Consider the following 27,496-nt stretch of genomic DNA (forward strand, 5'->3'; position numbering starts at 1 on the left):
GATCCCAAGCTGTTCAGATGAAGAGAACATGAGGTCACCACAGCGCCACCTGCTGAGGACAAAGCAGGTTAACATGAACAACTGCAGTCAGAGTAATCGTACATGAATCAGATCTAACGCTTTAACAGTGAAGTGATTTGTTAAGTGAACTGCAGACTGATCAGACATGACAATGTGTTTAATCTTAAACCCTGTTTTGGTTGGTTCTTTGACCAAACTGTCAAGGAACAATATCAGTTTAAAAATGGATCAAGTTAAACCGTACAGATGACAAAACAGATTTAACATTCCAGTACAAAACCTCCATTATTAAGAAGGCTGAGCATGTTGTGACCCTCTGGAATTACGTTGCTCTATATTCTGATCTTCCTAAAAAAAGGAGCGTAAATCAAACTTTAGGATGGACCTCAATAATTCAATTCTTTGCGTATCATAGATGAATAAATCCATCTAAATATCCACAGATCAATGCACTGCAGATTGTTTGGATGGTTGATGGGAAACACCTGCAGTGGATATTCCTCCAATAGAAGGACACGTTTCAAGTCGGGCATCTATGACGTCACACAGTCTTAAAAACTGACTAAAATCTGGTGACAGGAACAGGAAGTAGAAAAGCTGAATGAATGAACAGTGATGTCACACTGATGCACAACCTCACAGGCCTGTGATTGGCTAATGACATGTCTGAAGCCAACATCAACATTTTTAGCTCCAGCCAATGATTCAATTAATTCTACACACACACGCAGTTTTTCCAGATGAACCAGTCTGACTGCTGCATCTCTGTTCCAAGACACAAAGCAAATCAAATTGCGCATGCACACGCGCTCACACACACAAACGTTCTACTTTCAAAATAAGAGCATCTGTGTTTATTGTGGTTTCATAATAGAGTTCTGGCTCCTCTATAGTTCCTCTATAGTCCCTCCCAAATAAGCGAAACCTTTCCTTATTTGTCATTATAGCTCTCTTTTTTTGCTTTAACTCTGGGATTTCTTCCCTTTTTCGTTTCTCCAACAAACGACCCGTCTGTCAGGTCACCGTCCTCACATCTCCTTATAGTTTGTCCACGCGCGCGTCTCACTCACACACTCACACTCACTCACACACTCACACACACACTCTCACACACACACACACACACACACACACACACACACACACACACACACACACACACACACACACACACACACACACACACACACACACACACACACACACACACACACACACACACACACACACACACACACTTCTTCCCTCTCCCTGTATGAAAACGACCTCCAAAATGTCCCATAAGTGTCTGCTCTTCAATAAAAATATATAAAAGAATAAAGAAGGTGAATACTTCCTGTTTCATACCGTTTCAGACATCGACTGTGGAATCAATCCAGAGACTGCACAGAGATGACACCTGTCAATCAACAGCTCATCACTGAGCTCCGCCCTCCACTGCAGCTCAATCCGCCTGCAAACACAAACATGTGAAGCATCAAACATGTTTGGGTGCATGATGAACAGCTACACAGTGTTTGACTTCTAAATGCTTCATAAGCATCCAAACACGTTTCACACACAGGAAATCAAAGAATTGAAACATCCTCATGAGGACAAACATGTTTATTTATCAGATGCACACGATGTGGAAGCACAGATGTTCAGCTTGCACAAGTGTTCCTTTTGTGCTTAGATTTTCCATAATTGATCAGTTATCAATTATCGCTGATGATGGTCTGATGGTTTGATGAATCGTTTCCTGTTCTCTGCTGCGGGAGAGAATCTAACATGGTGGACGGCCCATGACCCCTGACCCTGATCTAACACTGGACCACAGAATCCTCCTCTCTGATTGGCTGTCAGGGCATAGATCTCTACTGCCATGACAACATTAAATTATACCTTTTTCGTTAAGTCTGAACTGCTCTGATGCTTCTGATACAGCACCATCAGGCACACTGAGGGAAAACAGTTTTATTGTCAAAAATAAAAGCAGACATTAAACCCTCTATACATTTATATTTACAGTACAAACCTCACTGTACACGTTCAGCCTTTCACAATAAAACTTCAGCTAAAATCTCAAACAAGCCTCTTTTCATTGGTCCATGTCAGTTCCCTCCTCATTGGCTGCTGACTGCACAGAAGGCGGAGCTTCCTCCTCTGAGCCGGCATGACGAGCCGCCGTACGAAACAGACGCATCAAATCACGGAATCTCCGAGAGACCTGGAAAGGAGAAGGGACTCTTTTAGTGACACGTATGTATGTTGACATGTATGTGGACACGTATGTTGACATGTCGGTGACGCAAGAAGGACTCGAAGGAGGGGACATTACAGAATCCATGTATGTTCAACTCAGCCATGGTAGAATAGATGACCTGATGGAAGTTTCACATTGATCCAAAAGGATTCATACATATTATAATCTGTTATATGTATATTTCTTTTCATTCTCACAAATTGTATCACAGTATGGTACGGCAACTGCCCGGCCTCGGGACCGTAAAGCACTCCAGGGGGTGGTGAACACCGCCCAAAGGATCATGGAACACATCTACCATACACGCTGTCTGACACAAACCAGGAACATCATTAAGGACTCCTCCCACCCTAACAACAAACTCTTCACCCTCCTCCCATCCGGCAGGCGTTACAGAAGCCTGCGCTCCCGTACAGACAGGCTCAGGTAGACTTTCTTCCACGAGGCTGTGATCCTGCTGAACTCGACTCCATCACTTCACTAGCATCATTGCACTCTCTACTGCTATTTGCGCCATCAATCCATTCACTTTGGAGATGGACATGTTAGAGCAAAAACCAAGCCATGAGGCCAAAGGAATGACCAGTGGAGCTCTGAGACGGGATGTGAGGAGGCTCAGAGCAGAGAAGCCACAGAATCACTGCAGCACTCCACCTATCTGGGCTTTATGACAGAGTGGCCAGATGGAGGCCACCCCTCAGTTAAAGGCACCTAAAGGACCTCCACTCTAAACAGCGGGTCTGGAGGAACCCTGGAGGAACCGAGCTCTGCTCATCTCCTCATACCAGCCCAAAGTGAGGCCTGGTGGGGGCAGCGTCATGCTGGGGGGGGGGGGGCATTTCACATACCAGCCTGATTGGAGGGAAAAACTTAGTGGCTGATTGGCCAATCACCTCAGTGGGCGTCTTGTTGCCAAGCAGACTGGAGATGGCCTGGAATGTGCTCTGATTGGCTCCTTCCTGCTGGCACGTGGTCAGAATAACTCGATCTGCTTCTCTGAAAAACAAAGTAGAATCTCAAGTTAACTCTAATATAACATGAGTGAACACAGCAGGAGGAGGAGGAGGACGGAGTTAAAGGAGCACCTGGTCCACAGGATGACCTTCTGTCCACTGGGCGTCAGAGAAATGTTCTTAGCACAGACAGGAAAATCAGGGGGGGGGCTGGGTCGAGGAGGAAGAGGAGCAGAGGAGGTGAAGGAGGTGGAGATGGGAGGATAAAGGGTCTCCTTCTCTGTCCTGATCCTCTTCAGTGGATCAGATCCTGCTGGGATCTGATCCTTCACTGTGCTCATCTTCTCATCATCATCCTCCTCTTCTTCCTCTTCCTCCTTCTCCTCATTCACATGGAACGAAACTTCCCATGATGTCACACCGTGATCTGAGGAGAAAACAACAGTGTTAACATGAACCGGGGACAGACCTGTAGGTTAAGCTTCAATATGGACACACCTGTGCGTTGTGGACTGTCATCGTCCCCCTTCAGGTCGGCGTCCCCCTCTTTGTCTCCGTGCTGATGGTGGGCGGAGCCTGACTGAGCATACAGGGGGTCCAGGCTCTTCATGGCTCTAGAGCTCTAGAAGAACAAAGACTCCATAAACATCACACATCACAGAATCGTCTCAGGTCTGTCCCTACATGTGGGTCACAAACCTTGTTGCCATGGCAGCGGGAGCACGGTTTCCTCCTGTGTCGGCGGATCTTAGCATCATGGCAGAGGCAGGGCCAGTCTTTATCCGACCACTCGCAATCCTGAAACAGAAAGACCTCATTAAACAATAAGCTGGGACTCAATCACCTCAACTTTTACTGTGTCAAGTTCACTAAAGCTGAAATCTGCTTGGTGTTCCTGTGTTTGTGTGAACCTTGTAGTTGCCATGGGAGCCAATCTTCCTCCTCTGACGCCGGCTTTCCATTGGCTGGATCTTATGCCCCTCCTCCTCCTCTTCCAGCTCTGGGAGGGTCACTTCCTCAAAACCACTGCTGCCCGCGCCGCCCAGACTGAGACCCTCACCGCCCTCTGACCCGCCTCCTCCCTCCTCTGGCCAATGGGCTTCTTCAAATTGTCCTGGGCGAGCAGGGGGCGGGCGGAGCTCATCAAAAAATACCCAGAATTCTGCCTGCAGGTGGGTGTGGCCTTTAAGCAAGGTGTCCATCTGTGCTTTGAGCTGAGAGAAGTGTAACGCATAATTGACATGGACATAACGGCGTGAGGACATGATGGACGGGCAATTCATTGATAAATTGATGAAAATAATTACAAAGCTACCTCCTGGATGCTGGCGGGGTTCAGGTCTGGTCCGGCCTGCAGAGCCTTGATGATCTTCTGGTAGTGTGATGGATTGTCCCCAAAGCTGATCTCCAGCTGCCTTAGGAAGCGCCGACTCCGCTCAAACGCCTGCTGCTCCTCAAACTGATGGAGACAGACGATCAAACTCTGGAACCAATCATGTGGAACATGGAAGATGCTATTCTGGCTTTATTTCATACCAAACCACATTCTAGCGCCTGATCAGGATGAAGGAAGGCCGCAAAGTCTCGGAGGAGGTCTGTCCGTCCTCCCAGCATGTTTCGCATCTTTCGGAATAACATCGCCACGGCTTGTCCTTCCTCAGCTTTTTCGAATTCACTGAGCAGAGACACAAACGCCTCCGCCTTGGCCGGGATGTCCTGCAGCGCCTCACGAACCTAACGCACCCAAACACAGAGAGACCGGGACACTTTGACTTTTGTCTCATGGAAGACAAAGCACTGTGATGGACGTAGACAGAGATCTGTATTAGGGTTACTTTGTTTAGCATTTTGCCGATGTTAAGAACCACAAACTCTTCATACATTTTGGCTCACTTATTAAACTTTGTTTTTGTTGGATTAAGGTTAGGGTTAGGGTAACATGGTGAGCTCACCCTGCTCAGGTAGCTCTGGGCGAAGGCAACATCCTTGCTGTCTCTCAGAGGGTCGTTGTCCAGGATGTTATCGTCGTAGAGCAGCAGCAGTTTGGACGTGTCTTTGCTGTGACGCTCCTGACGACTCCTCCTCAAAGCACGAGGAGGACGACTTCGACCTGCAGGGGGACACGTGAGGAGATTCCATGAAACACACACCACACACACACACACCACACACACACACACACACACACACACACACACACACACACACACACACACACACACACACACACACACACACACACACACACACACACACACACACACACACACACACACACACACACACACACACACACACACACACACACACACACACACACACACACACACACACACACACACACACACACACACACACACACACCTCTTCCTCGTCCTGGGCCTCTCCCTCCCCCTCTGGGTGCTCCTTCTCCAGTGGGGGTGTCCTTGGTGCTCCTCCCCTCTCCGGGCTCCTCCTCTTCCTCCTCTTCCTCTTCCTCCTGAGAGCCTGGGGAGGTGGGACTGTGGTCTTCCTCAGAGTCCACAGAGTCTCCACAGAGCCGTCGCTCTGATGCCAGCCAGCTCAGCTGCTTCATCGTCTCCTAAACCCAAACACCCACATTGCTGTCAAACCTCCTCAGCTTTACACCAGGAGGAGGGGGAGGTGGCAAACAATCTTAGGACCCAAGGTGGGAACAGGGATGACATCATAAGCAGACTTTGCCGTGGTAACCATCAAAGCAAAGGCCCAACAGATCTGTCCATGATTTACTTTACGTAAGAAACAGAAGATTGTTTTGGAAGGAGCTACTAAAGAGGAAACAGTGACCCCTGTAGGGTGAAGCTGCTTCCACACATCTCACAACGCCACAGTGTGACAGACGGAGCTTCACTATGGAGTCGCCTTAACGCTTTGATGTGACAGCAGTCAAACAGCACAATGTTGATCTGGTACCAAAATTTGCCGGTTCAATGTAAATCTCTCATGTGTTCGTCTGTCTACGGAGCAAAACCACCAAACCATGTGACCAGACGCCCCAAAGGATGAAGAACCACTTATCCACAAGCAGCGTCCATGATATGAGACACAGAGGGCAATGTAAGGACACCTGCCAATCATTTCAGATCTGTGGCCAATCAAACATTAGTTGGCTAAATAGGTCGAGCTGGATAACAAAGGATTCATTCAAAAACAGGGTTGGGGTCTAAGAGTTTTATGGTCTAAGAGTTTTATGGTCTAAGAGTTTTATGGTCTAAGGGTTTCAGGGTCTAAGGGTTTCAGGGTCTAAGGGTTTCAGGGTCTAAGGGTTTCAGGGTCTAAGGGTTTCAGGGTCTAAGGGTTTCAGGGTCTAAGGGTTTCAGGGTCTAAGGGTTTCAGGGTCTAAGGGTTTCAGGGTCTAAGGGTTTCAGGGTCTTAGGGTTGCTTTTAGATTCGATAGATTTACCTGCAACTCTGGAACAGACAGCACAGAGTCCTCTGAGGCTGATGACATCCCTTCCTCCTCATCTTCATCCTGTGTCAACTCATCAAAGTCTTCCTCCTCCTCCTCTTCACCCTTGTCCTTCTCTCCATCATCTTCTCTCTCTCCACCACTCTGTCCATCCTCCCTCTCCCCCCTGTCCTCTCCTCCACTCTGTCCATCCTCCCTCTCTCCCCTGCCCTCTTCCTCTCTCTGTCCTTTTGGCTCTTCCTCTCCTCCTCTTCCTCCTCCCTCTCTCACCTCTTGCTCTTCTCCTCCACTGTTCTCCCCTCCATTCAAAGAGATGATAGCTTGCATGTTCCTCTCCTCCTCCTCCCCTCTGGGACATGAAGACGGTGAGCTCAGTGTTGATACCGACGTTGAACCTTCCTCCTCTTCCTCCTCCTCCGTTTCATCCTCTCCCACCGTCCTTACACTCCTCCCCCTCTCCTCCTGTGCATCATTCTCCAGGTAGGGAGTCTTTGTGATCATCTCTGTCTGCTGCTTTCTCATCTTCCTGGAGCTCCGCCCTGCAGCCAGAGGTGCATGCTGGGTAACCCTGCTGGGAGAGGCTGTGGGCGTCCACAGCAGGATGAAGCTCGGCTTGGCAGCAGAGCAAGGCATTATTGGATTGGGAGTATTTGGGTGGGACAAGGAGGAATCGGGGAGAAGCACAGGTGGCCTAACAACGCTGTGCTGTGTCACACAGGTGGGAATCTTCTGGTCAATGGGGAGGCAGGACTGCATGTGGGCGGGGCCTGCAAGTACGCCATCCAACGGCAGCACAGCTGGGAGCGACTGAGTCGAGGCTCCGAGCGACAGGAAGGAAGCGGGAGACTGAGACAGGCAGTTGATTAGCTGTCCCGCTGTCCGTCTGGTCACCTGTCTGTCTGACTGTGTGTTGACCTGTCTGTCCGCCTGGGTGTGTGCTGGGGCCTTGGCGAGTGGAGGCAGGGATGCAGTGTGGGCCAGGCGGAGCAGGCGAGTGCGCTGCGTTGTGGGCTTGGACATGTTGGGGGGGGCCGGGTGGAGCCGCAGGCTGCAGGACCTTGGCAGGGAAGCCGGGTAAGGCAACGGCCCACCGGGGGGCAGCCGGGTACTCTGGATCACCAGCTGACTTTTCTGTAGGTGGAAAACATCAAACACACACTCACAGATCAGCCACACAACACAAACCTTGGGCCACACTGTCAGCCAATCAGATTCCTCCTAATCTGCCAAAAACAATTCTGGAACAAAACACGTTGTCCTATTCCAAAACCTGATGAAACCTGTGGGAATAAGAGCTCAACCGATGGTTCAGAGGGAGCAAACCTACAGAGGATGGGACAGAAGAAAGGCCGGTGACGATGTGGAGTGAAGGAAGACGTTAGGATGTTAGGAAGTTAGCTCTCCTTTTAAAAATGAGGTTCACTCAGAGCCCTGGTAACTCTTAGAGCTCAAGCAGCTCACCAGGAATGTGTCCCAAAGACAGACAGACAGACAGACAGACAGAAAATGTATTTGTATATATCAATATGACATAAACATCTCAAAGGGCTTTCCAGGCTCACAGCAGCAGACTGAGCGAACAGCTCTGAAGAACAGGAACCCCTCTCCACAAACAGCCAAGTGAGCAACAGGAACCACAAGTGGGAAAATATACAATAATGCAGCAAAGTTGAGCAATGATAACAACAATATAAACATGAGTGGATGAGAGGAAGAAGAAGTGAGAGAGAGTTCTTCCTAAACAAACACAATATGGTTTTCTCATTGGTGTGCAGAGAACATTAACGTCCGTGTCACCATGTGTCTCCATCTCTCCCCACATATTACCTTACCTCATGACTCTACCTGCCCTCAGCTCCATCTCCTTATTGCGTCCCACAGGGCAGTTTTTTTAGCGTTTTCGAATTTCGAATTTGCGCTGGGAATGACACTTTTGAGGGGGGGTGCGATCTGCCAGTCTGCCAGTCAGTTTTCAGATCACCGGCTCGGCTCACGGACTAATCAAGAGAAGTTGTATAATTTCCCACGGCACACCTGACGATCTCTCACGGCACATCGGTTGAAAAACACTGATCTACAGTTTACCTCCTCCTCTTAGTCAGACAGTGTGTAACATAACATAACATAGTTTGTGTCCTGTACTGCACTGTGACCTTGAGTTCTTTGAACAGTGCACACCCAAAGGGACCAACAGGGCCAAACACTATTCACCATCGGGGCGGCAGTAGCTCAGTCCATAGGGATTCAGCTTGGGAACTAGAGGGTGGCCGGTTCGAGTCCCGTATGGACCAGACAAGAATAAAGTATCTTAATCTTAACCTTAACCTGCTTTCACCCAATGATGTCAAGCTTTAGTCACATTTGTGTTTTCACCTTGAGCCAATTGGGAAGGAGACAAATGTTTCTTTGGACTGGAGGGCGCTGCTCTCCTGACAGGACTCTGCTGCAGGCCACCGGCAGGGGGGGGACGCCTCCCTGCTGCAGGAACACCTGAAACACACAACAACACACAGAACACAGAGAGAGTGAGCGGGAGCTTTACCTTCACTCAATACCTCATTGGGTTTGTCCACACTGCCATGTCCAAAAATGACATCAAGCTGGAGATGGACATTAAAAGACGTTACGAAGGAAAGAAAGGACCCAGGATAGAAAAGTCTAGAAGACCCTGGTCTGCTTCAATACAGATAGAATGTTCTAACCCTTCACAACCGCATATCTCTGTTAAGAGTGGATTTGTGTCAGTTTCAATCCCATGAAGGTGCTTACGTACAGTATCATGACCCTCTGATCAATGTGAAGGTACTGAGTGATGTCACAGTGATGTCACCTTGATGATGTTGCCTGGCGGAGCTTTCGGGCTGCTCATCTCTCGGATGTGTTTTCTGAAGTCTTGTTGTCTCTTACAGAGCAGATACGTGCTGATCAGCCGGTGCGGCTCCACCGTCCCCTCAAAGTGCTTCAACCCCAAAACAATCAGCCTGAACACAGAGGCGTGAAGGGAGTTTAAAGACTCCAGTTTGAAAGCACTTCCTGTTCTCTACGGCAGGTTCAGGTGTTAGTGGGCTGATGATTTCACTGAACTGTTTGATTCAAGAGCATGATAGGATGTGACACGTGTGTGTGTGTGTGTGTGTGTGTGTGTGTGTGTGTGTGTGTGTGTGTGTGTGTGTGTGTGTGTGTGTGTGTGTGTGTGTGTGTGTGCGTACCCATCCTCTCCACCAGTGTACATCATCCTGTGGCGCGGAGGATAGAGGGCAGGGTCCAAACTGCATACAGGAAGTAGCTCAGGATAGAGGAAAACAGAGCGAGTGGCAAAGAGCCAGGCAGCATCAGCAGGAAGCACAGGGAAGGCAAGACCTAATACACAGACAGAGGGAGACAAAGAGAGAGACAGAGAGGGAGACAAAGAGAGAGACAGAGAGACAGACAAAGTGAGAGATGGAGAGGGAGACAAAGAGAGAGACAGAGAGGGAGACAGAGAGACAGACAAAGTGAGAGATGGAGAGGGAGACAAAGAGAGAGACAGAGAGGGAGACAGAGAGACAGACAAAGTGAGAGACAGAGAGGGAGACAGAGAGGGAGACAAAGAGAGAGACGGAGAGACAGACAAAGTGAGAGATGGAGAGGGAGACAAAGAGGGAGACAAAGAGAGAGACGGAGAGACAGACAAAGAGAGAGACGGAGAGACAGACAAAGTGAGAGATGGAGAGGGAGACAAAGAGGGAGAAAAAGAGACACGGAGAGGGAGACAGGGGGGAAGAAACAGAGAAGCAAGGAGGGAGGGAGAGAGAGAGACAAAAGGAGAAAGGCAAGAGGAGACAGAGAGAGAAAAAAGGAGACAGAAAGAAACAAAGAGGCAAAGAGAGAGGAAGAGACAGAAAGACAGAGAATGAGAGACAGACAGATAGCAAGAGACACACAGAGAGCGAGCGACAGGAAAAGAGAGAAAGAGAGACTGTTAATAGTATAATCTCAAATCAGCGCCACGTTCAGCCAGATTGTATGATGACGTCATAGAGAAAGTCACAGCAGGACCACGTTGTTTGTTTGTCCAATCCAAACTGTCCACAGCAGCTACAGGTGAACCTCCTAAACTGGCAGATTTTTCTTCTAATCATTCACATTGTCCTTACTGTTTGTAGCAGGAGACATGTTGGGGAGCCAGCGCCGGGCTGCAGGAGGAACAGGGGGAGCAGGAGCCTCCTCCGGGTTCTGATCCTCCTGTAGGACATCAAGCGCCGCCTGGAGGTTACAGACCCTGAAGCTGCTAGAAAAGCTGATCTGCTCCTGACGCCTGGCAAACTCCTGGAGCTCCTCCTGAAGATGAGGAGAAACCAGAGGAAGAGAGGAGGATGGAGGAGAAACCAGTGAGGAAAAGAAGACAAAGCAGACAGGAAGAGAAACCACAGGAGGAGAGAAGTGACCCGTTTACTGACTGACTAGGTGTTCTCAGTACGTCGCAACAAATACAAGCTCAACTGAGATATGCTGGCTCTCCTCACCTTGCAGACATCCAGACAGATAATTCATTTGCAACTGCACATGACAACTGCATTTAAAAAGCTGGATTCATTTCTCCAGGAGTTTTGCACCTGTGTTCCCTGAGGAGTGAATCTTTATATGTATGTGTGTGTATGTGTGTGTGTGTGTGTGTGTATGTGAGAGAGGAAACATGATCAGATTATAAGTGAGCAACATTAGGATTTTAACAGCACATCAAAATGTTGTGTTGTCTGTCATAATCTCATTAAAATGACCCAAGCCACACTGTAGGACTAAAGGCCCACTTTGGAAAATGGTGAGGATGATACAAATAGTTGATATGAATTTGAATATGAATACATATTTAAGCAGAAAGTGAAGTGCTGCCAACAAAACCTCTCTATCCTTACTCGCAGCAACAGTGTTGCTTTTTGACCTTAGGTTCTTAAAAAATGCTGCAACACTCCAACTTTAACATGTAATAGTCAGTGTCATAGCGCCATTCAACAGGAATAGCGGCAGTTGGATTTGTTATGAAATGAATCCCATGAATCATAGTTTGCCCTCTGGTAGCGTTTACAGTTGATAAGTGACTGACCAGGTACTGTTTGGTTATGCAGGCCTCGTGGTTCAGAGCAGAAACACGGCGAGTCAACAGGTGAACCTGAGTCAACAACTGGACATGCTGTGAGAGAGGGAGAGAGAGAAAGAGAGAGAGCGCAAGGTCAAGGAAGAAAGAAGACAGAAACAAATCCTCAGTGGCTTTGTTTCTCTGCTCACTGTTTCTGTTGGGTGAGAGATTTCAACAATATGAAAAAAACAAAACAACCAATGCCAAAAAACTATAACCAAATCAACAATCAATACCAACAGGCCAAACCCAACATCCACAACAACCTGACCAACAACCACAATGAAAACAACAAAAAGCTACAGCCCAACAAAAACAGACACTACCCAAAACCAACAAAGAAGGGAGTTATGAATGTGACTGCTGTTCTATGAAACACCAGAATATCGGTCTCCCTGAGCATCTGCACTCCAGGAACAAATCAACCAGTCATCTAGGTACCTGCAGCAGAGTCGGTGCTACTGCCATGCATCTGTTGAAAATTCTTGAGCTTGTGAGAGCCTGAAACGAAGTGACGTCCTGTTGTCCTCCAATGCAAAATGAAGGAATTGTGCTGAGGTGTAACTGGAACATGGGAGTATGCATCCTTCAGATCGATGTTTGTAAACCAATGATCTTGTGTTATGGCCTGAAGCAAGTCAGCTGTAAGCAGCATGTAGACGTGGAAAACTTTCAGGTACTGGTTTAATGACCATAGGTTGAGGATCGGGTCGAACGCGTCTTCTGGAAAATGAGAACATATATGAAGTAAAATCCACTGAGCCTTGAGCTGGTTCGAGCTAATTGCTCGAAGTAACCTTCCCCCAGTAGAGTAGAGACACCCAGGCATAGGGCCAGAGGCTTTCCGGGGTCCTTGACCCCCTTAGAACTTCAATGGTCCACGTCTGAATTGAAGTCTATAACCTTGTGACAGGGTTGTAACCACTCAAGGGTCTGGCTTGCTGCTGTTTGGTGCAGTGCCCAACCGCTGGCACGGGTCAGTCATTACGCACCACCTCGGCCCCTTTGTGGTCCCGGAGGACCTATAGCCCCCTTCCTTACCACAAACTAGCCATCTGAAGCTATTGATCATAACGGGCCTCAATGTAGAGAGAGGTAAGAGAGAGGTAGTGCTTCATGTGGATGGGTTAGCTGCATCAGAAGCCAGAGCACTATCGGGCTGCAGATTAAGGAGCAGGGCCTTAAGTTCAGACTGAAGTGAATGTGTCCCTTCCGAGTCAAGGGGTCGGCCTTACTGGTGTGGACTTACACCTTGCCATAGAAAGGAAAATGACGGAAGATAATAAAAACTAAACAAACCTAGTAACACACCTCTAACCTGTGACCCGAGTACAAACAGGCTTCCTGCTCAATCACACAAACAAAAATACACCCACAGCAAATGAGGAGGCTGATTGCAGTGTTTGGAGGACAAAATCCATAGCTCCAACTCTGAAAACGCTTTCGAGACTACAAGCGGTGCACATATGTTGCTCGACCTGCATCACCAATAGCAACAGCAGAATTACTTCCTAGGCGAGCGTGCCTCAGGTACTGGGGACACTGGCATGCGTCACCCAGGTCACAGGCGTCTATGTTGGTATAATTACTCAACCTGCACATGTGTGCAACGGATATTTAGGCCTCTAGCAGTCTGGAGAAATGAAATAGAAAAAGTAATACAAAAGCCATAATAATCAAAAACCAAAACTAAAGTGACGTAAGTTAACGTCTCTGCTCCTTTGCTTGTACAGATCTGATAACCATGTGGATAACCACGTTTAGGGGACATGTTATAGATTCTTATTTACATTAGAGTCTAAATCATTTGCAAAACTGATCTTATTCTACTGTACTGCCAACTACTGTACATACTGAGTGAGAACAGGCCCTGATAGTAGAAATGGTCACACTGATGATGTCTGACTTCCTGTACCTGCTGGATCTGCTGCTGGAGCTGCAGCTTGTGGCCGTGGTTCAGGTGAAAGGTGGAGACACGTGTTGGAAACAGAAAGGTGGGGGCACTGAATTGGTGGCTGAGCGTGCTCTTCAGTTGGCCGTTGTCATGGTGATAAGTGGGCGTGTCCTGCAGAGCCCTCTTCTGTTGGAGAGCTTCATACTGTTTCCTGACTGTTTGCCGTCGCTCTGTTAGCATGTTGGCTAGGGGCGCCTCAAAACTGTGGTAAACAAGAGACAAGGCAGAGTGACATCATGTGTTTCAGGCTCCGCCCAATGAAAGGGTGTGGCTAATGGCAAAATGTGCGTGTTATCATGCCACATCTCCAAAATAGGAATCAAGAGGGAGGGATCATATTCTCTGTACTAACGCTCATGTGTGTCTTTGTCTGGAGTTCAAAAATAAACACAACAGGAAATCATGCCAGATGTTTGCCAAGAGATGCCAACCATTTCTTTAGGGACTGGAAACATGAGCCGTCTCACAACTCTCCACAAAGGTTTCAACCTCCAGCGCCATGAAAAAACAAGGCACTATACTGAAGAAAGGTTAAAGTATCGTCTCCCAGCTGTGAAACACTCTACTGGCACTCTACTGGCACTCTACTGACACTCTACTGACACTCTACTGGCACTCTACTGGCACTCTACTGGCACTCTACTGACACTCTACTGACACTCTACTAACACTCTACTGGCACTCTACTGACACTCTACTGACACTCTACTGACACTCTACTGACACTCTACTGGCACTCTACTGACACTCTACTGACACTCTACTGACACTCTACTGACACTCTACTGGCACTCTACTGGCACTCTACTGGCACTCTACTGGCACTCTACTGGCACTCTGCTGGCACTCTACTGGCACTCTACTGACACTCTACTGACACAGATGAAGCTCAATAAGCTGGGGTTAGCAGGGCCAACCTATTCCTAGACATCTATGTTGTGTTTTCAGCCCTAAGTGCTTCTGTATTCTGTAGGCATCATCATGTTTATGTGTATGTGTTCCATTACTCTTTGGCCTCAGGGTAAACCAGTTAACAGAACCAAAACCTAATGAGTGGAATGGCTGCGGCAGCCTGGTGCGGCATGTGGCCTCTCAGCTGCAATCATCTTCAAAGAGCTGTGAGAAGATGAGGCAGCAGCAGTAAGGCCAGTTTGCTCTTCCTCCTGACCCAAACAGTAACAGCACCACTCTGCTGCTCTGTCCCAACAGGAGGCAGTGTGTGTTTGTGTTTAAGGTCCAAACTTAGATGTGCCGCCACATTCCAGCCTGTCCCGGCCCCAGGTTTGTTTTCATAGAATATGGAACTTTGGATTTGACTCAAGCTCAGGCTCTCTAATTGGCTGACTGACAAGGGTTAGGGTCCGGCTGATTTGCGGCGGGTTGATGCTCTAAAAACACCAGAATGTTTGTGTGGAAAAAACAATTTCCTGCAACGCAGTGACCCTGTAACCTGTAATTCTCCAAATGCATTGTGGGGATGTTGTACTGTCGTGTCAGTAGAGGATCCAGGAAACCCAGGAACTCACAGACTCTCCCGGACTTCATGAATTGGAATCTGACCTATCATGGTGATGCAAGTCAGCACATATATACATCCACAGTCTGTGTGTTACCGTAACGCCTGGGGAACGTTGAATTTGGGCAGAGACTGGGACTCCTCCTCCTCCTGCCGCTGCTGGTCAGCTGTCATTACTTCCTGAAACTGCAGTGATACACACCAAAGCCACAAGACAAACCGTTTGTCCTCTTAGCTTCTTGATCTCAAACAAAGAATGGTTGTGTGTAAGCAGACCTTTACCCACTGCATGCTGGGAGGGAATTCATTTAGATTTCTGTTGTTGATCAGTATCCCGTTTGATTATCTGCACTCATTAAACAATGCACAATGTTTCAGAGCAGAATCACTCTCACCGTGTCAAAAAGCTCCTCCAGCAGCTCGTTCACTTCTTTCTCTACAGGAAAACAACAACAACAACAACGACAGAGTCTGAGCTCCTGGACAAACATGAACTGGCTTTCAGCCGTTATTCAACATTGCACCTACTGGTGATCTGGACAGCCCGGTCTGTCCTGTAGTCCTCCAGGTCTGGTTCATCCAGGTCCTCCAGGATGTTGTACTCGGGGTCATCTTCATCATCTGCTTCTTCTGACACATCAAACATATTCAGACATTACAACTCCACATAAACAACAAACAGCTTCAGGGCTTTGATAAAACAATAGAAATCACAATGACTGAAAGATGAATTAAATTACAGATTGATTGAAATTAAACACCAATTATGTTAGCTTTAACCTTATGACGCTATAGTGACATCATCATAGAACCCAACCTTCAGTCTCGGGGGCCAGGAGGCCCTGCAGCCATCGGCTCCAATGCCTGTCTTCCTCCAGCAGAGCGCTGCTCTCATCATACATGTCAGCTGTGATGTCAGGGGCCAGAAGCTCCGCCTCCAGCTGGCCCAGAGGTATGTTAACCAGAGGACGCTTGGAGCGTGTGCGGTACGCTAGAGCCCCACCTTCATTATCAACACCTCCACTATGATCCCCTTCTCTTTTAAGAACCTGTGGATCAGATCAACAGTCAGTGGATCAGATCAACAGTCAGTGGATCAGATCAACAGTCAGTGGATCAGATCAACAGTCAGTGGATCAGATCAACAGTCAGGAGATACCTGGTAGGGGGCGAGAGTGGGGCTACAGTTCAGCTCTTCCTCCACAGCCTGCAGTTTCTCCAGGAAGGAGTCTGATCCTTCTCTCTTGGGAACAATCACAAGTATGAATGACAGGTCAGATGTCTTTGTTCCGTTAAATGACACTTGTTATGATCTGCGGATTGATCATTTCTTTGCCTACACTTGTTTACATGGTAAATGTACATGTATATCTTTTATCCAAAGCTCTTTCCTATGACCTCACATTCACACATTCATACACTGATGGCAGAGGCAAACCATGCCAGGAGACAACCTGCACATCAGAGGTTCAGTGTCGAGCTCAACATCACTGTGACAGGCTCTCTAGGAGGAGACAACAGGGTGTGTGTGTGTGTGTGTGTGTGTGTGTGTGTGTGTGTTTGTGTGTATGTGTGTGTGAGATGAACTTGCTGACACCTCCTTAAGTCACAATGGAACAAGCATGAGGGTCACACACATCGGAAGGCCAGCGTTTTATAACTGTTTGTGTGTTTCTAATCTGTTACATCTTTGCATATGGGGGAATAGTTAACAGTATTTGAAGGTCATAGAAGGCACCTGCATAGGGTCATCAGCCTTCTGGTCCACTGGAGGTGTGGGCTGCGAGGCCCCATCCATTCTGGGAGATGAACCCAAGCTGTCTGCGTCACTATGGAAGGTCTACACGCACACGCACACACACACACGCGCGCGCACACACACACACACACACACACACACACGCGCACACACACACACGCACACACACACTGAGCAACCAACTAAGTTTGCAACCAGCTATGAAAGCAAGGGTCCTCACCTCCTCAGCGGTCTCATCCTCTTCTTCCTCATCAGGACAGTACTCTTCATCTGAAGAGTCTTCTTCCTCTTCCAGCTCAATGTCAACAAACTGAGAAGGCTGAAAAGAGACAAATGACTGAGAATGAAGACAGATGAAGGACAGCAGGGATCAGTGACCTGGTTTGATCATGTGATGTCCCTGTGTCATGGATCAGTCACGTAGGGAGAAAACTTCACCACAATAGAATGAAACATGACATCATCATTAGTGTGAATATAAAGAGATCTTAAGACGTTTAATGGCTGTAACGTGTAGCCCTTAGCCAATTACATCTTTCTCTCCAAGTCACATTACATTACCACCCTTCGCAGAGGGGGGAGCAATTGAGGGTTCGGTGCCTTGCTCAGGGGCACCTCGGCAGGGGCTCAAACCGGCAACCCTCCGGTTCCCAAGCGGAAGCTCTACCCACTGAGCCACTGCCTCCCACATGACACATGTCACATGACCTGAATAAGAATTAAAAACCTCTCCAGAGTCCAAAGGATCAGACAGGAAATGATTAATGTCACTGTGTGTGTGTGTGTGTGTGTGTGTGTGTGTTAGTGTGTGTGTGTGTGAATGACTGAGTGTGACCGTTTAGAAAGCTTGCTTACAGCCTAGGACATGTTAACATCATATCCATCTGTCTGATTTCGTAGATCACAGCTTTATACAGCCTCTGGTGATTGAATATCTAATCTCTCATATGATTGTTTGTTCCAACGGTATAAAGGTTGCAGCATAAACATTACAAACACAATTACCTTAACATACACTTACCTTAACCAAAGGTCCTTTAACTGCAGAGGGACAACTCAGAGACTGAAAGAGTGAGACAGAGAGAGTGAGACAGAGCGTGAGAGAGATGTGGGACCAGTGAAGTTAACAATCATTTATGAAAGGGTTTTTACTTTGTCCAGTTTAAAAAGAAAATGTGCGAGCCTGACCTGGACCGCCTGTCTCAGTCTGGACCGGGTCATCTTTGGCTCCTGTTACAGGGTGGAAAGACATTTTTATCTGCGGATCAGGGTGAGATCAGGGTTAGATAAGGGTCAGGGTTAGGTCAGGGTCAGGGTGAGGTCAGGGTCAGCTCTGATTCATGACCTCGCTCTGACCCTGTTAGTATGAAGACATGCTCACAAACAGGGGCAGGTCCTGAGTGTCCCTGATAGTGGCTTTCATCATGGCCACCACACACTCATGGGTGATAACTTCCTGAAACAGAGAGAGGGGAAGGAAGTGAGGCTCACCTGGAGTCACCTTGTGTGTGTTTAAGATTCAAATACAAAGTGTGTGTGGTCACTTGTAAGCTTTTAGTTTGTACATCCAGTAAAACCCTCAGTGATGAGCTGAGCCCCGTTATTACTCAGCAGGGACACACACACACACACACTCACGTGCAGAATGGCCCGCACATTGCTGGACGTGAGGTTGTGCTGTTTGGACTTCTTGCCCAGATCGATGTCCAGCCGACCTAGTTCATCCTCGCTGGACTCACTAGTATCCATGGTAACCGCTTCCTCACCCATCATGCCACCACCTGACCAGGAGACAAACTTCCCACTTCAGTTTGTTATGATGCAAGGTTAGTGTCAATGTTTGAGCCAATCAGAGCATGGCGACATCATCAATGGGCCAGCAGCAGCTGGTAGCAAAGGAAGCAGCTGCTGGCTCTGTGCCAGGCACTAAAGCAATACTTTACAAACACTCAGAGCTTAAGGTTAGTTAAGAAAAGGAGATGAGTCACTTCCATTCGTTCATCGTTGTTTTGTAAAATGAATTTTCCTCTCTCACTCAGTCAGACTTCCTGCACTACTGCAGTACAACACCGGGTGGCAGCGCTGCATTATTATGTTTCAGCTCCTCTCACCTAAACACTGTTATTCTGCAGAGCTGATTGGTTTGATGAACCTGAGCAGTGAGCTGCTTCCCGTCTCTGCAGGTCACTAGCATCATGAGTGTAAGGACACACTCACATCTGCACCTGGCTACAGCCTGTGATTGGCTGCTGCTCATTTCTCCCTCTGTCCTTCTTTAACCCTTCATATCCTGCGACTCCACTGCCCATCTCTCAGGCCGGTCTCAGGCCGGTCAAAGTTGGACAGCTTCTCGCCCAGAGGGACAGCTGGTGTGTCCACCTGTGATCCCTCTGCCATCTGCTTTGTTAACTACTCTGCCATTTTCTTACAGTGAAGCCATACAAGCTCTTAATGATGTCACTTTGTCACCTGACATTCCTCCTTTGCACGGTGTCGATGCTGTTGGTGTCCACACGTCCGTCCTCACACAGATCCTGTCGTCCATTTTCACAGCTTTGCAGTCCAGCTGGCAGACATCTTCTGTAGCGAGCCTCTTCTTCCTGTGCTGCAGAGGATCAGGGTCTGTAGTTACTTCACTTTACCCATCTCTGGCCTGTGTGAAAACACTTGGAGCTACATGCTGCTATGCTAATCTGGACCAGACTCTGAACTGAATGGCTCCTGTTGTTATTCAAACGTGAGACTGAAATGAATCCAACTCATAGAGCAAAGTTATTACTGAACATAAAACAAGGAAAGCATTTAGCTGATAATAATATCAACTAAAACACGACACAAAATCTGAAGTGAAAAGTCCCTAATGACACAGAGGGTCAATGTGAATGTTCTCTTCCTGGTTTGTTGCCTTTAAATTGAGTAAATAAATGGATTACATTGATTTGTTCATGTCCACCTTTGTCTCCGTGTCTCATCAAAGGAGACACATTCTTCTGCCCAGATAAGGGCGTCATGTTTTTGTTCATGATGCAAATATTCGAATATTAAAGCTCAAGTAGTTTTATGGTGTACTGTTTATTAAATGTTTGTAAGGAAGCATTTCTTTCATCTACATAGCTCAAACTAAATAAGATAAAAACTGAAGTATGGAGGTCATTTAAAATAAAGCTGAGGTACAGAAAAGTTCAAAACTGAAGGAAACAGAAACTCTGAAACGATTTAAATATGAGGAACAGCTTTAGCATGTAGCATGAAGCTAACGGCGTTTGCGTCTTCTCTGTATTATTTCTTTACACCGTTCAGTCCTGAATGAACGCGTCCGTACAAATGTGACCTCTGACCCCATGACCGTTTACGGGACTGAACTACAGAAAAACACAAACACTTACCAGCAGAGTCGTGTTAGCAGCCATTAGCTACACAACGGCTAAATCACCGGAAGAGTCAGCAGAAGGACAGCACAGCGTTCCGGTCTATATTTCCAAAATAAAAGTATTAGATCGTACTGCAGATTAATCATTTCAAGCATTAACTTTGTCTTGCTACAATCATAATTTTGATGATGTTTAAATTATGGATCAAGTGATTGATTAACCAATAACAACCATGATCAGTTTATTGCTGTTTAATGATCAGCTTGAACAGGCGACTGGGACCTGGGATCATTTAACAATATATCACACAGTAGAAAGGCGGTTACCATGGTAACACCACAGCTTGAGATGACACCCCGAGTGAACACGACTGACACCTGCTGCGGATAATAACGTAGTGCACAAAGTGACGGAGACATGACGCACAAGAGAAAGAGATTTGTTTATCTGTCATTGTTTTCCTTTTTCTTCTTTCCAGCTAATGTTTACAGATTTTGTTTGACTCATTTTGTGGACCTTTGGGGAATAAAGTATCGTTTACTTTCTATTTGACACATCAATGTGGTGAAAAGTGTCAAAACCAATTGTCTCTGAAATAAATGTAAACTGATCAAAGTTATCAGCATCCATCGTTCTTTATTCCTCATTTAGTAGAATTGACCATTTGCTTTTGATGGAACATATCATAAATAATCAAACAAACAGGGCGACTCACTATCACAAAAACAAAGACCAAATGTTTTGGCTTCTTTTCTTGGAATAAACTTCCTGCACTAATGAAAGAGTCAAACCCTCTTTACATCCAAAATGAAACACATGGAATTAAACAGGAAGTGAATATGAATATAGTTGTACTGCTCGATTACAGAAGCTGAATGGAGGCGAACATCAGCTGGTCGATCAGCTGGCTCACCAAAACATTCAATTCCTCAAAAACCAACAAAAATTATTATTATTATGAGCTGAATATGAGTTTGGTTTATTGAAAGTCAGACAAACTTCCAGAGATCATCTCATTTGATCTCCCTGTCTCCCCCTCAGCTCGGCCGTTATGTTCTTCTGTTTGTCCACATTAAAGTCACTGAGGACTCCTGCAGGTGTTTGGGTGAATTCATTATTTGATGATGATCTAATGATGTATGAAGTTTCGTGAGATTCAGCTGTTAGTTGATGTTCTGCTGCTGAGAGCGACAGATCAGACTGGTGACGATCTTCTGCAGAAGCTCCGCCCTCATTTTACTGATCTGAAGAACTTCCTCATGGTTAACCTTCTCTTCCCGGCTGTAATCCAGAGACACCTGCAGCATCACACACAGCACCGTCACATCAGCTAATCAATACATCACAGCACTATCACATCATCTAATCAATACATCACAGTATGAGACGTGACATGCATGTAACATGTAGACGTGTTGCTGACCTTGTTGGTGATTAGTGACAGACCGAGAACTCGGAGTCCACAGTGCTTAGCCACAGTCACCTCAGGGACGATGCTCATACCTGAGGAGGAAGCAGGAAGTGAGGAAGCATTTTGTATGATATCATTTCCTGAAAGTCTGCAGCCAATGCGTCCCTCTTCTACGATGAGCCGGGTTCAACTGTGTGTCTGTGCATCTGTGCGTCTGTGTGTCTGTGTGTCTGTGCGTCTGTGCGTCTGTGTGTCTGTGTGTCTGTGTCTTTGTGTCTGTGTGTCTGTGCGTCTGTGCGTCTGTGCGTCTGTGCGTCTGTGCGTCTGTGCGTCTGTGCGTCTGTGTGTCTGTGCGTCTGTGCGTCTGTGCGTCTGTGTGTCTGTGTCTTTGTGTCTATGTATCTGTGTGTCTGTGCGTCTGTGCGTCTGTGCGTCTGTGCGTCTGTGCGTCTGTGCGTCTGTGTGTCTGTGTGTCTGTGTATCTGTCTTACCCACAGAGTCACAGCCCAGGACGAGCAGCATTCGGGCCTCTGCGATGGTCTCAAAGTTGGGTCCGCTCACCATGCAGTAAACTCCTTCTCGCACAAAGTCGCTGCAGCAGAGCTCAGCGCTGACATCAAGAGCAAGACGCCGCAAGTCCTTACTGTAGGCATCTGACATACAGGGGAACCTGATCCCAAAGCTGAGACAGGCACAGGGAGACAGGCATGAGGGCACAGGGAGACAGGCGTGAGGACAGCGGGAGACAGGCGTGAGGACAGAGGGAGACAGGCGTGAGGACAGAGGGAGACAGGCGTGAGGACAGAGGGAGAGGTTAATTAGCCATGGAAATTGTCTTGTCCCTCAAGTCCTAAAAATATTCATATTCAAGTCTCACAAACAGAGACAGAACTGTCTCTATGTTTCTCAGCTTGTCTGTCTGCCTCTCGGCCTGTCTCTCTGTGCTTCAGTCTGTCTCTGGCCCTCAACCTGTCTCACCGCTCATCGTTGGGCCCACACAGTGGGTGCTGACCAGCAAAGCCTGGCAGGTTGATGTGGTCTTTGATGATCATGATGTCTCCAACCTTGAAATCAGGGCAGATTCCACCAGAGGCATTTGTCACTACCAGAGACTCCACCCCCATCAACTTAAAGATACGTATGGGGAACGTCACCTGTACACAGCCACACAGACAGAGAGAGAGAGACAGAAACAGAGTGGCAGAGAGTGAAATTAACTGTGCTTCATCTTAAGTCACTGCTTCTCTCACCAAGGCACAGTTGTCGTTGTTGTTGCCGTTCCAGACCAGGGTCAGGGCCAGGGTCATGGTCAGGGTCAGGGTCAGGGCCAGGGTCATGGTCAGGGTCAGGGTCAGGGTCAGGGTCAGGGTCAGGGTCAGGTGTGGAGAGCTCCACCAATTAGAGGAAGAAAGCTCTAAAATAACAATAACAATGATGCTGTTACCTGGCAGAGGGAGTAACCTTCATACAGGTGGAAGTGACCCTGCATGAAGACACAGGGCATGTCCTCAACTGTCCCAAACACTAGACAGCCTTCGTGACCTGGAACTGAGAGACAGGCAGAGAGACAGACAGCAGGTAGAGAGACAGACAGCCGGCAGGGAGACAGACAGCAGGTAGAGAGACAGTCAGCAGGCGGAGAGACAGACAGCAGGCAGCGAGACGGACAGCAGGCACAGAGGAAGACCAACAGGTAGAGAGGCAGACAGGCGGAGAGACAGGCAGAAGGCAGAGAGACAGACAGCAGGCAGAGAGACAGTCAGGTGGGCAGAGAGACAATGAGGTAGAGAGACAGACAGTGAGGTAGAGAGACAGACAGCAGACAGAGAGACAGACAGCAAGTAGCGAGACAGACAGCAGGCACAGAGGAAGACCAACAGGTAGAGAGGCAGACAGGTGGAGAGACAGGCAGAAGGCAGAGAGATAGACAGCAGGCAGAGAGACAGTCAGGTGGGCAGAAAGACAGTGAGGTAGAGAGACAGACAGTAGGCAGAGAGACAGACAGCAGGCACAGAGGAAGACCAACAGGTACAGAGGAAGACCAGCAGGTAGAGAGGCAGACAGGCGGAGAGACAGGCAGAAGGCAGAGAGACAGACAGCAGGCAGAAAGACAGTCAGGTGGGCAGAGAGACAGTGAGGTAGAGAGACAGACAGCAGGCAGAGAGAAAGACCCACAGGTAGAAAATATAATGTGAATTCCAGGAACCAAAGATAGAAAACAGCAATCAGCTCATGTGGATCAAAACATCTGATCTCAGCTGGTTCCTGACAAAATACACCTAATAAACTAAACTAAAACAGTTATGTGACAGTTTCCAGCCTGTAGGAGGCGTCACTCCCTGTGCTGGGACGGAAACACGTGACGGAGGAGTTCAGAGCAGCGAGTCCTCAGATGTTTGTGTTATTATGAAAGGCAGAACTCAAAGAAAGGAGCGCGTTTGACATTCAGCTCTTATTTCTAATGCCCTAAATTGTTTTGCACTCTCCACTTTGCTGCTGTAACAATGTGGGACGGATAAAGGATTATCGTATCTTATCTTACAATGACTGTAACACTCAACATGGAGAGACAGCCGGTGGGGACGGTAGAACTGACCGGTGCTGACAGGGAAGTTGGGGACATCCTGGTAGCGGAACGTTTGCTTGTTGCTGATGCCGTCTGCCAGCAAACCCAGACCCCAACCGCAGATGACAGCGATTTTCGGCCGGTGGCTTGTTTGGTTCAGAAGCCATTCAGTGGTCAGTTTGTAGTCCTCAAAGGAACAACAGCTGGGAGGAAGGAGACAAGGAGGGAGAGAAGAGAGGAGACGAGAAAGGAGACAAGCAAGGAGACGCACATTGAACACATTGAACACATTGAACACATTGAACACATGAAACACATACCACACATCCTCAGAGACAAGGAGACAAGGGGACAAGGGGACAAGGAAGGACAGGAGGAAAGAATGGAGAAAGGAGATGACAAAGGATACCAAGTACAACAGGAGGAATAAGGGAAGGGAAGCAGGGGAGGAAGGAGAAATACATCAAACACCCTGAAAAACATTCAACATGAACAACACTGACCATGATTTTCCTTTGCTGTGCATCGTCTGGAGGAAGAGGAGCAGAGGAGACAGAGACGAAGAGAGAGACAAAGACTGACACTCAGAGAGACGGGGAAAGAAAGAGACAAACAGATAGAGAGAGAGAGAGAGAGAGAGAGAGAGAGAGAGAGAGAGACAGACAGACAGACAGACAGACAGACAGACAGACAGGCAGACAAAGAGACAGGCAGGACTTCGTGGTCTCTCCTGATTGGCTGAATGATCACTGTTTGTCTTTCAGTGGTTTGTGATCTTTGTCCTGTGGTTCTTCTTCATTGTTTGTCTGAGAGAGACAGAAAGATACAGAATAACCGAACAGTCGTGATGAACATAGAAAAGACTCCAGCATTAAAAGCGACACATTTAATATGAAAACGGTATAAAACTGTTCACCCATAAGCAGCTGATCCTGAGCTGCAGGGCTGCACAGACGGGTGATGGTGGGGGGCCCCTCCCCCATGGAGTCATATACAGCAATGTTTCATTCCAGCTGGCTTTGCTGAACTTTGTCCATGACACGTGACACGGGACACATGATAAAGGACACATGACCAGACACACCACACACACATGATCAGCAAACACGTCAAACTTTACTTCAACAAATCCTTCATACGTGTCAAAAAGCCTTTGATTCAATTTGGCACCTAAGTTAAAGAAAGTCTAGCAGGAGGTGAATCGTATGACATCATCACATCAGCGTACACAACAGGCGCTATTGAAACTAAAGAACAGATTTCATTGGTGGAGCTGCTGTTTACAAATCTGTGCTGCTTCATCATCCAATCTGCTCGACTCTATGACAGTGAAGAAAGACGTGAGACAGAGAGACAGACAGAGAGACACAAACGAAGACAGAGACACAGACAGACATCATTTAAAGCTCAAAGCTTCTCCTCACCTACAAAGATGACAGAGAGACAGAGAGACAGAGCGACAGAGAGACAGAGAGACAGAGAGACAGAGAGACGTCTCTCTCTCTGCATGTCCACATCTTTTTATTTCATTTAAAGTCATCTGTATATTTATACATTTCTCTATTCTAGTTGATCTTCAACTGGACCAACATCTTGTTTCTATTTCACATTTGCTTTGTGAATGTAGATGAAATATAAATTGATGGCACAGTGTTTGATGGGGACAGTGTTTGATGGGGACAGTGTCTGATGGGGACAGTGTTTGATGGCACAGTGTTTGATGGGGACAGTGTTTGATGGCACAGTGTTTGATGGGGACAGTGTTTGATGGGGACAGTGTTTGATGGGGACAGTGTCTGATGGGGACAGTGTTTGATGGGGACAGTGTTTGATGGGGACAGTGTTTGATGGCACAGTGTTTGATGGCACAGTGTTTGATGGGGACAGTGTTTGATGGGGACAGTGTTTGATGGCAGTGTTTGATGGCACAGTGTTTGATGGGGACAGTGTTTGATGGGGACAGTGTTTGATGGGGACAGTGTTTGATGGCACAGTGTTTGATGGCACAGTGTTTGATGGCACAGTGTTTGATGGGGACAGTGTTTGATGGGGACAGTGTTTGATGGGGACAGTGTTTGATGGGGACAGTGTTTGATGGGGACAGTGTTTGATGGCACAGTGTTTGATGGGGACAGTGTTTGATGGCACAGTGTTTGATGGGGACAGTGTTTGATGGGGACAGTGTTTGATGGGGACAGTGTTTGATGGGGACAGTGTCTGATGGGGACAGTGTTTGATGGGGACAGTGTTTGATGGGCACAGTGTTTGATGGGGACAGTGTTTGATGGGGACAGTGTTTGATGGGGACAGTGTTTGATGGGGACAGTGTTTGATGGGGACAGTGTCTGATGGGGACAGTGTTTGATGGGGACAGTGTTTGATGGCACAGTGTTTGATGGGGACAGTGTTTGATGGGGACAGTGTTTGATGAGGACAGTGTTTGATGGGGACAGTGTTTGATGGGGACAGTGTCTGATGGGGACAGTGTTTGATGGGGACAGTGTTTGATGGGGACAGTGTTTGATGGCAGTGTTTGATGGCACAGTGTTTGATGGGGACAGTGTTTGATGGGGACAGTGTTTGATGGCACAGTGTTTGATGGCACAGTGTTTGATGGCACAGTGTTTGATGGGGACAGTGTTTGATGGGGACAGTGTTTGATGGGGACAGTGTTTGATGGGGACAGTGTTTGATGGCACAGTGTTTGATGGGGACAGTGTTTGATGGCACAGTGTTTGATGGGGACAGTGTTTGATGGGGACAGTGTTTGATGGGGACAGTGTTTGATGGCACAGTGTTTGATGGGGACAGTGTTTGATGGGGACAGTGTTTGATGGCACAGTGTTTGATGGGGACAGTGTTTGATGGCACAGTGTTTGATGGGGACAGTGTTTGATGGGGACAGTGTTTGATGGCACAGTGTTTACTTTTGGGTTCTCCTGTGATCTTTAGGTCGTTGAATAGAATGACTTCAGGTTGATTTCAAAGGTAAAAAAATGGGAAATATTTCCTTATGACACACACAAACACACAAACACGTCTTGTTGTACCTTTTATAATCAGTGGTGAGGAGTGTTTATGATATCTGATTAATAATTAACGCCACATCCTCACACCGGCCCGAATCTGACCAATCACAACACAGTGAGTCAAG

The 27,496-nt window shown here is 47.5% G+C and overlaps 2 protein-coding genes across 3 annotated transcripts; both read right to left on the reverse strand.

Annotated features, from left to right (window-relative positions):
* Positions 1–1,608: 1,608 nt before the first annotated feature.
* On the reverse strand, positions 1,609–20,480 carry gon4lb (gon-4 like b). Of its 2 annotated transcripts, none has more exons than XM_076138892.1 (30): positions 20,381–20,480; positions 19,464–19,599; positions 18,633–18,775; positions 18,376–18,450; positions 18,183–18,224; positions 18,016–18,057; positions 17,215–17,313; positions 16,974–17,075; positions 16,395–16,478; positions 16,053–16,284; positions 15,764–15,865; positions 15,631–15,671; positions 15,333–15,421; positions 13,681–13,921; positions 11,733–11,819; positions 10,786–10,969; positions 9,859–10,009; positions 9,480–9,630; positions 9,023–9,139; positions 6,644–7,780; positions 5,584–5,800; positions 5,172–5,329; positions 4,756–4,953; positions 4,535–4,678; positions 4,131–4,433; positions 3,919–4,017; positions 3,718–3,841; positions 3,352–3,646; positions 3,160–3,262; positions 1,609–2,230 (listed from the first exon to the last, which is right to left on the reverse strand). In XM_076138892.1, exons 1-30 carry the CDS (start codon positions 20,402–20,404, stop codon positions 2,102–2,104), a joined length of 5,049 nt encoding a protein of 1,682 aa, XP_075995007.1. In that variant the 5' UTR covers positions 20,405–20,480; the 3' UTR covers positions 1,609–2,101. The 2 variants fall into 2 exon arrangements, with proteins under 2 accessions (XP_075995007.1, XP_075995008.1); XM_076138893.1 differs by having other exon boundaries at positions 19,464–19,594; positions 20,381–20,471.
* A 308-nt stretch (positions 20,481–20,788) lies between these two features.
* pnp4b (purine nucleoside phosphorylase 4b) lies at positions 20,789–25,342 on the reverse strand. Its single transcript, XM_076138894.1, has 8 exons — positions 25,259–25,342; positions 24,846–25,148; positions 24,373–24,545; positions 23,221–23,324; positions 22,755–22,930; positions 22,268–22,458; positions 21,789–21,868; positions 20,789–21,663 (listed from the first exon to the last, which is right to left on the reverse strand). The coding sequence occupies exons 2-8, from the start codon at positions 24,866–24,868 to the stop codon at positions 21,529–21,531; spliced, it is 882 nt and encodes a 293-aa protein (XP_075995009.1). The 5' UTR covers positions 24,869–25,148; positions 25,259–25,342; the 3' UTR covers positions 20,789–21,528.
* Positions 25,343–27,496: the final 2,154 nt, after the last annotated feature.

Source organism: Genypterus blacodes, unplaced genomic scaffold (genome assembly GCF_046128005.1).
Source record: "Genypterus blacodes isolate CSIRO-AG114 ecotype Tasmania unplaced genomic scaffold, CSIRO-AGI_Gbla_v1 ptg000414l_1, whole genome shotgun sequence".
Taxonomy (NCBI): domain Eukaryota; kingdom Metazoa; phylum Chordata; class Actinopteri; order Ophidiiformes; family Ophidiidae; genus Genypterus; species Genypterus blacodes.

Bases quoted from the DNA above. Each gene is read 5' to 3' on its own strand.
- gon4lb (XM_076138892.1), bottom strand. From the start codon at position 20,404: ATGGCTGCTAACACGACTCTGCTG. The intron at 16,285-16,394 runs GTATCTCCTGAC...TCTGATCCACAG, and splicing joins CCACTCTCGCCCCCTACCAG to GTTCTTAAAAGAGAAGGGGA. The intron at 3,263-3,351 runs GTGCTCCTTTAA...TTTGTTTTTCAG, and splicing joins AAGGTCATCCTGTGGACCAG to AGAAGCAGATCGAGTTATTC.
- pnp4b (XM_076138894.1), bottom strand. From the start codon at position 24,868: ATGCACAGCAAAGGAAAATCATG. The intron at 23,325-24,372 runs GTCAGTTCTACC...CCTGTCTCTCAG, and splicing joins CAACTTCCCTGTCAGCACCG to TTCCAGGTCACGAAGGCTGT. The intron at 22,459-22,754 runs GTGAGACAGGTT...TGCCTGTCTCAG, and splicing joins TGTGGGCCCAACGATGAGCG to CTTTGGGATCAGGTTCCCCT.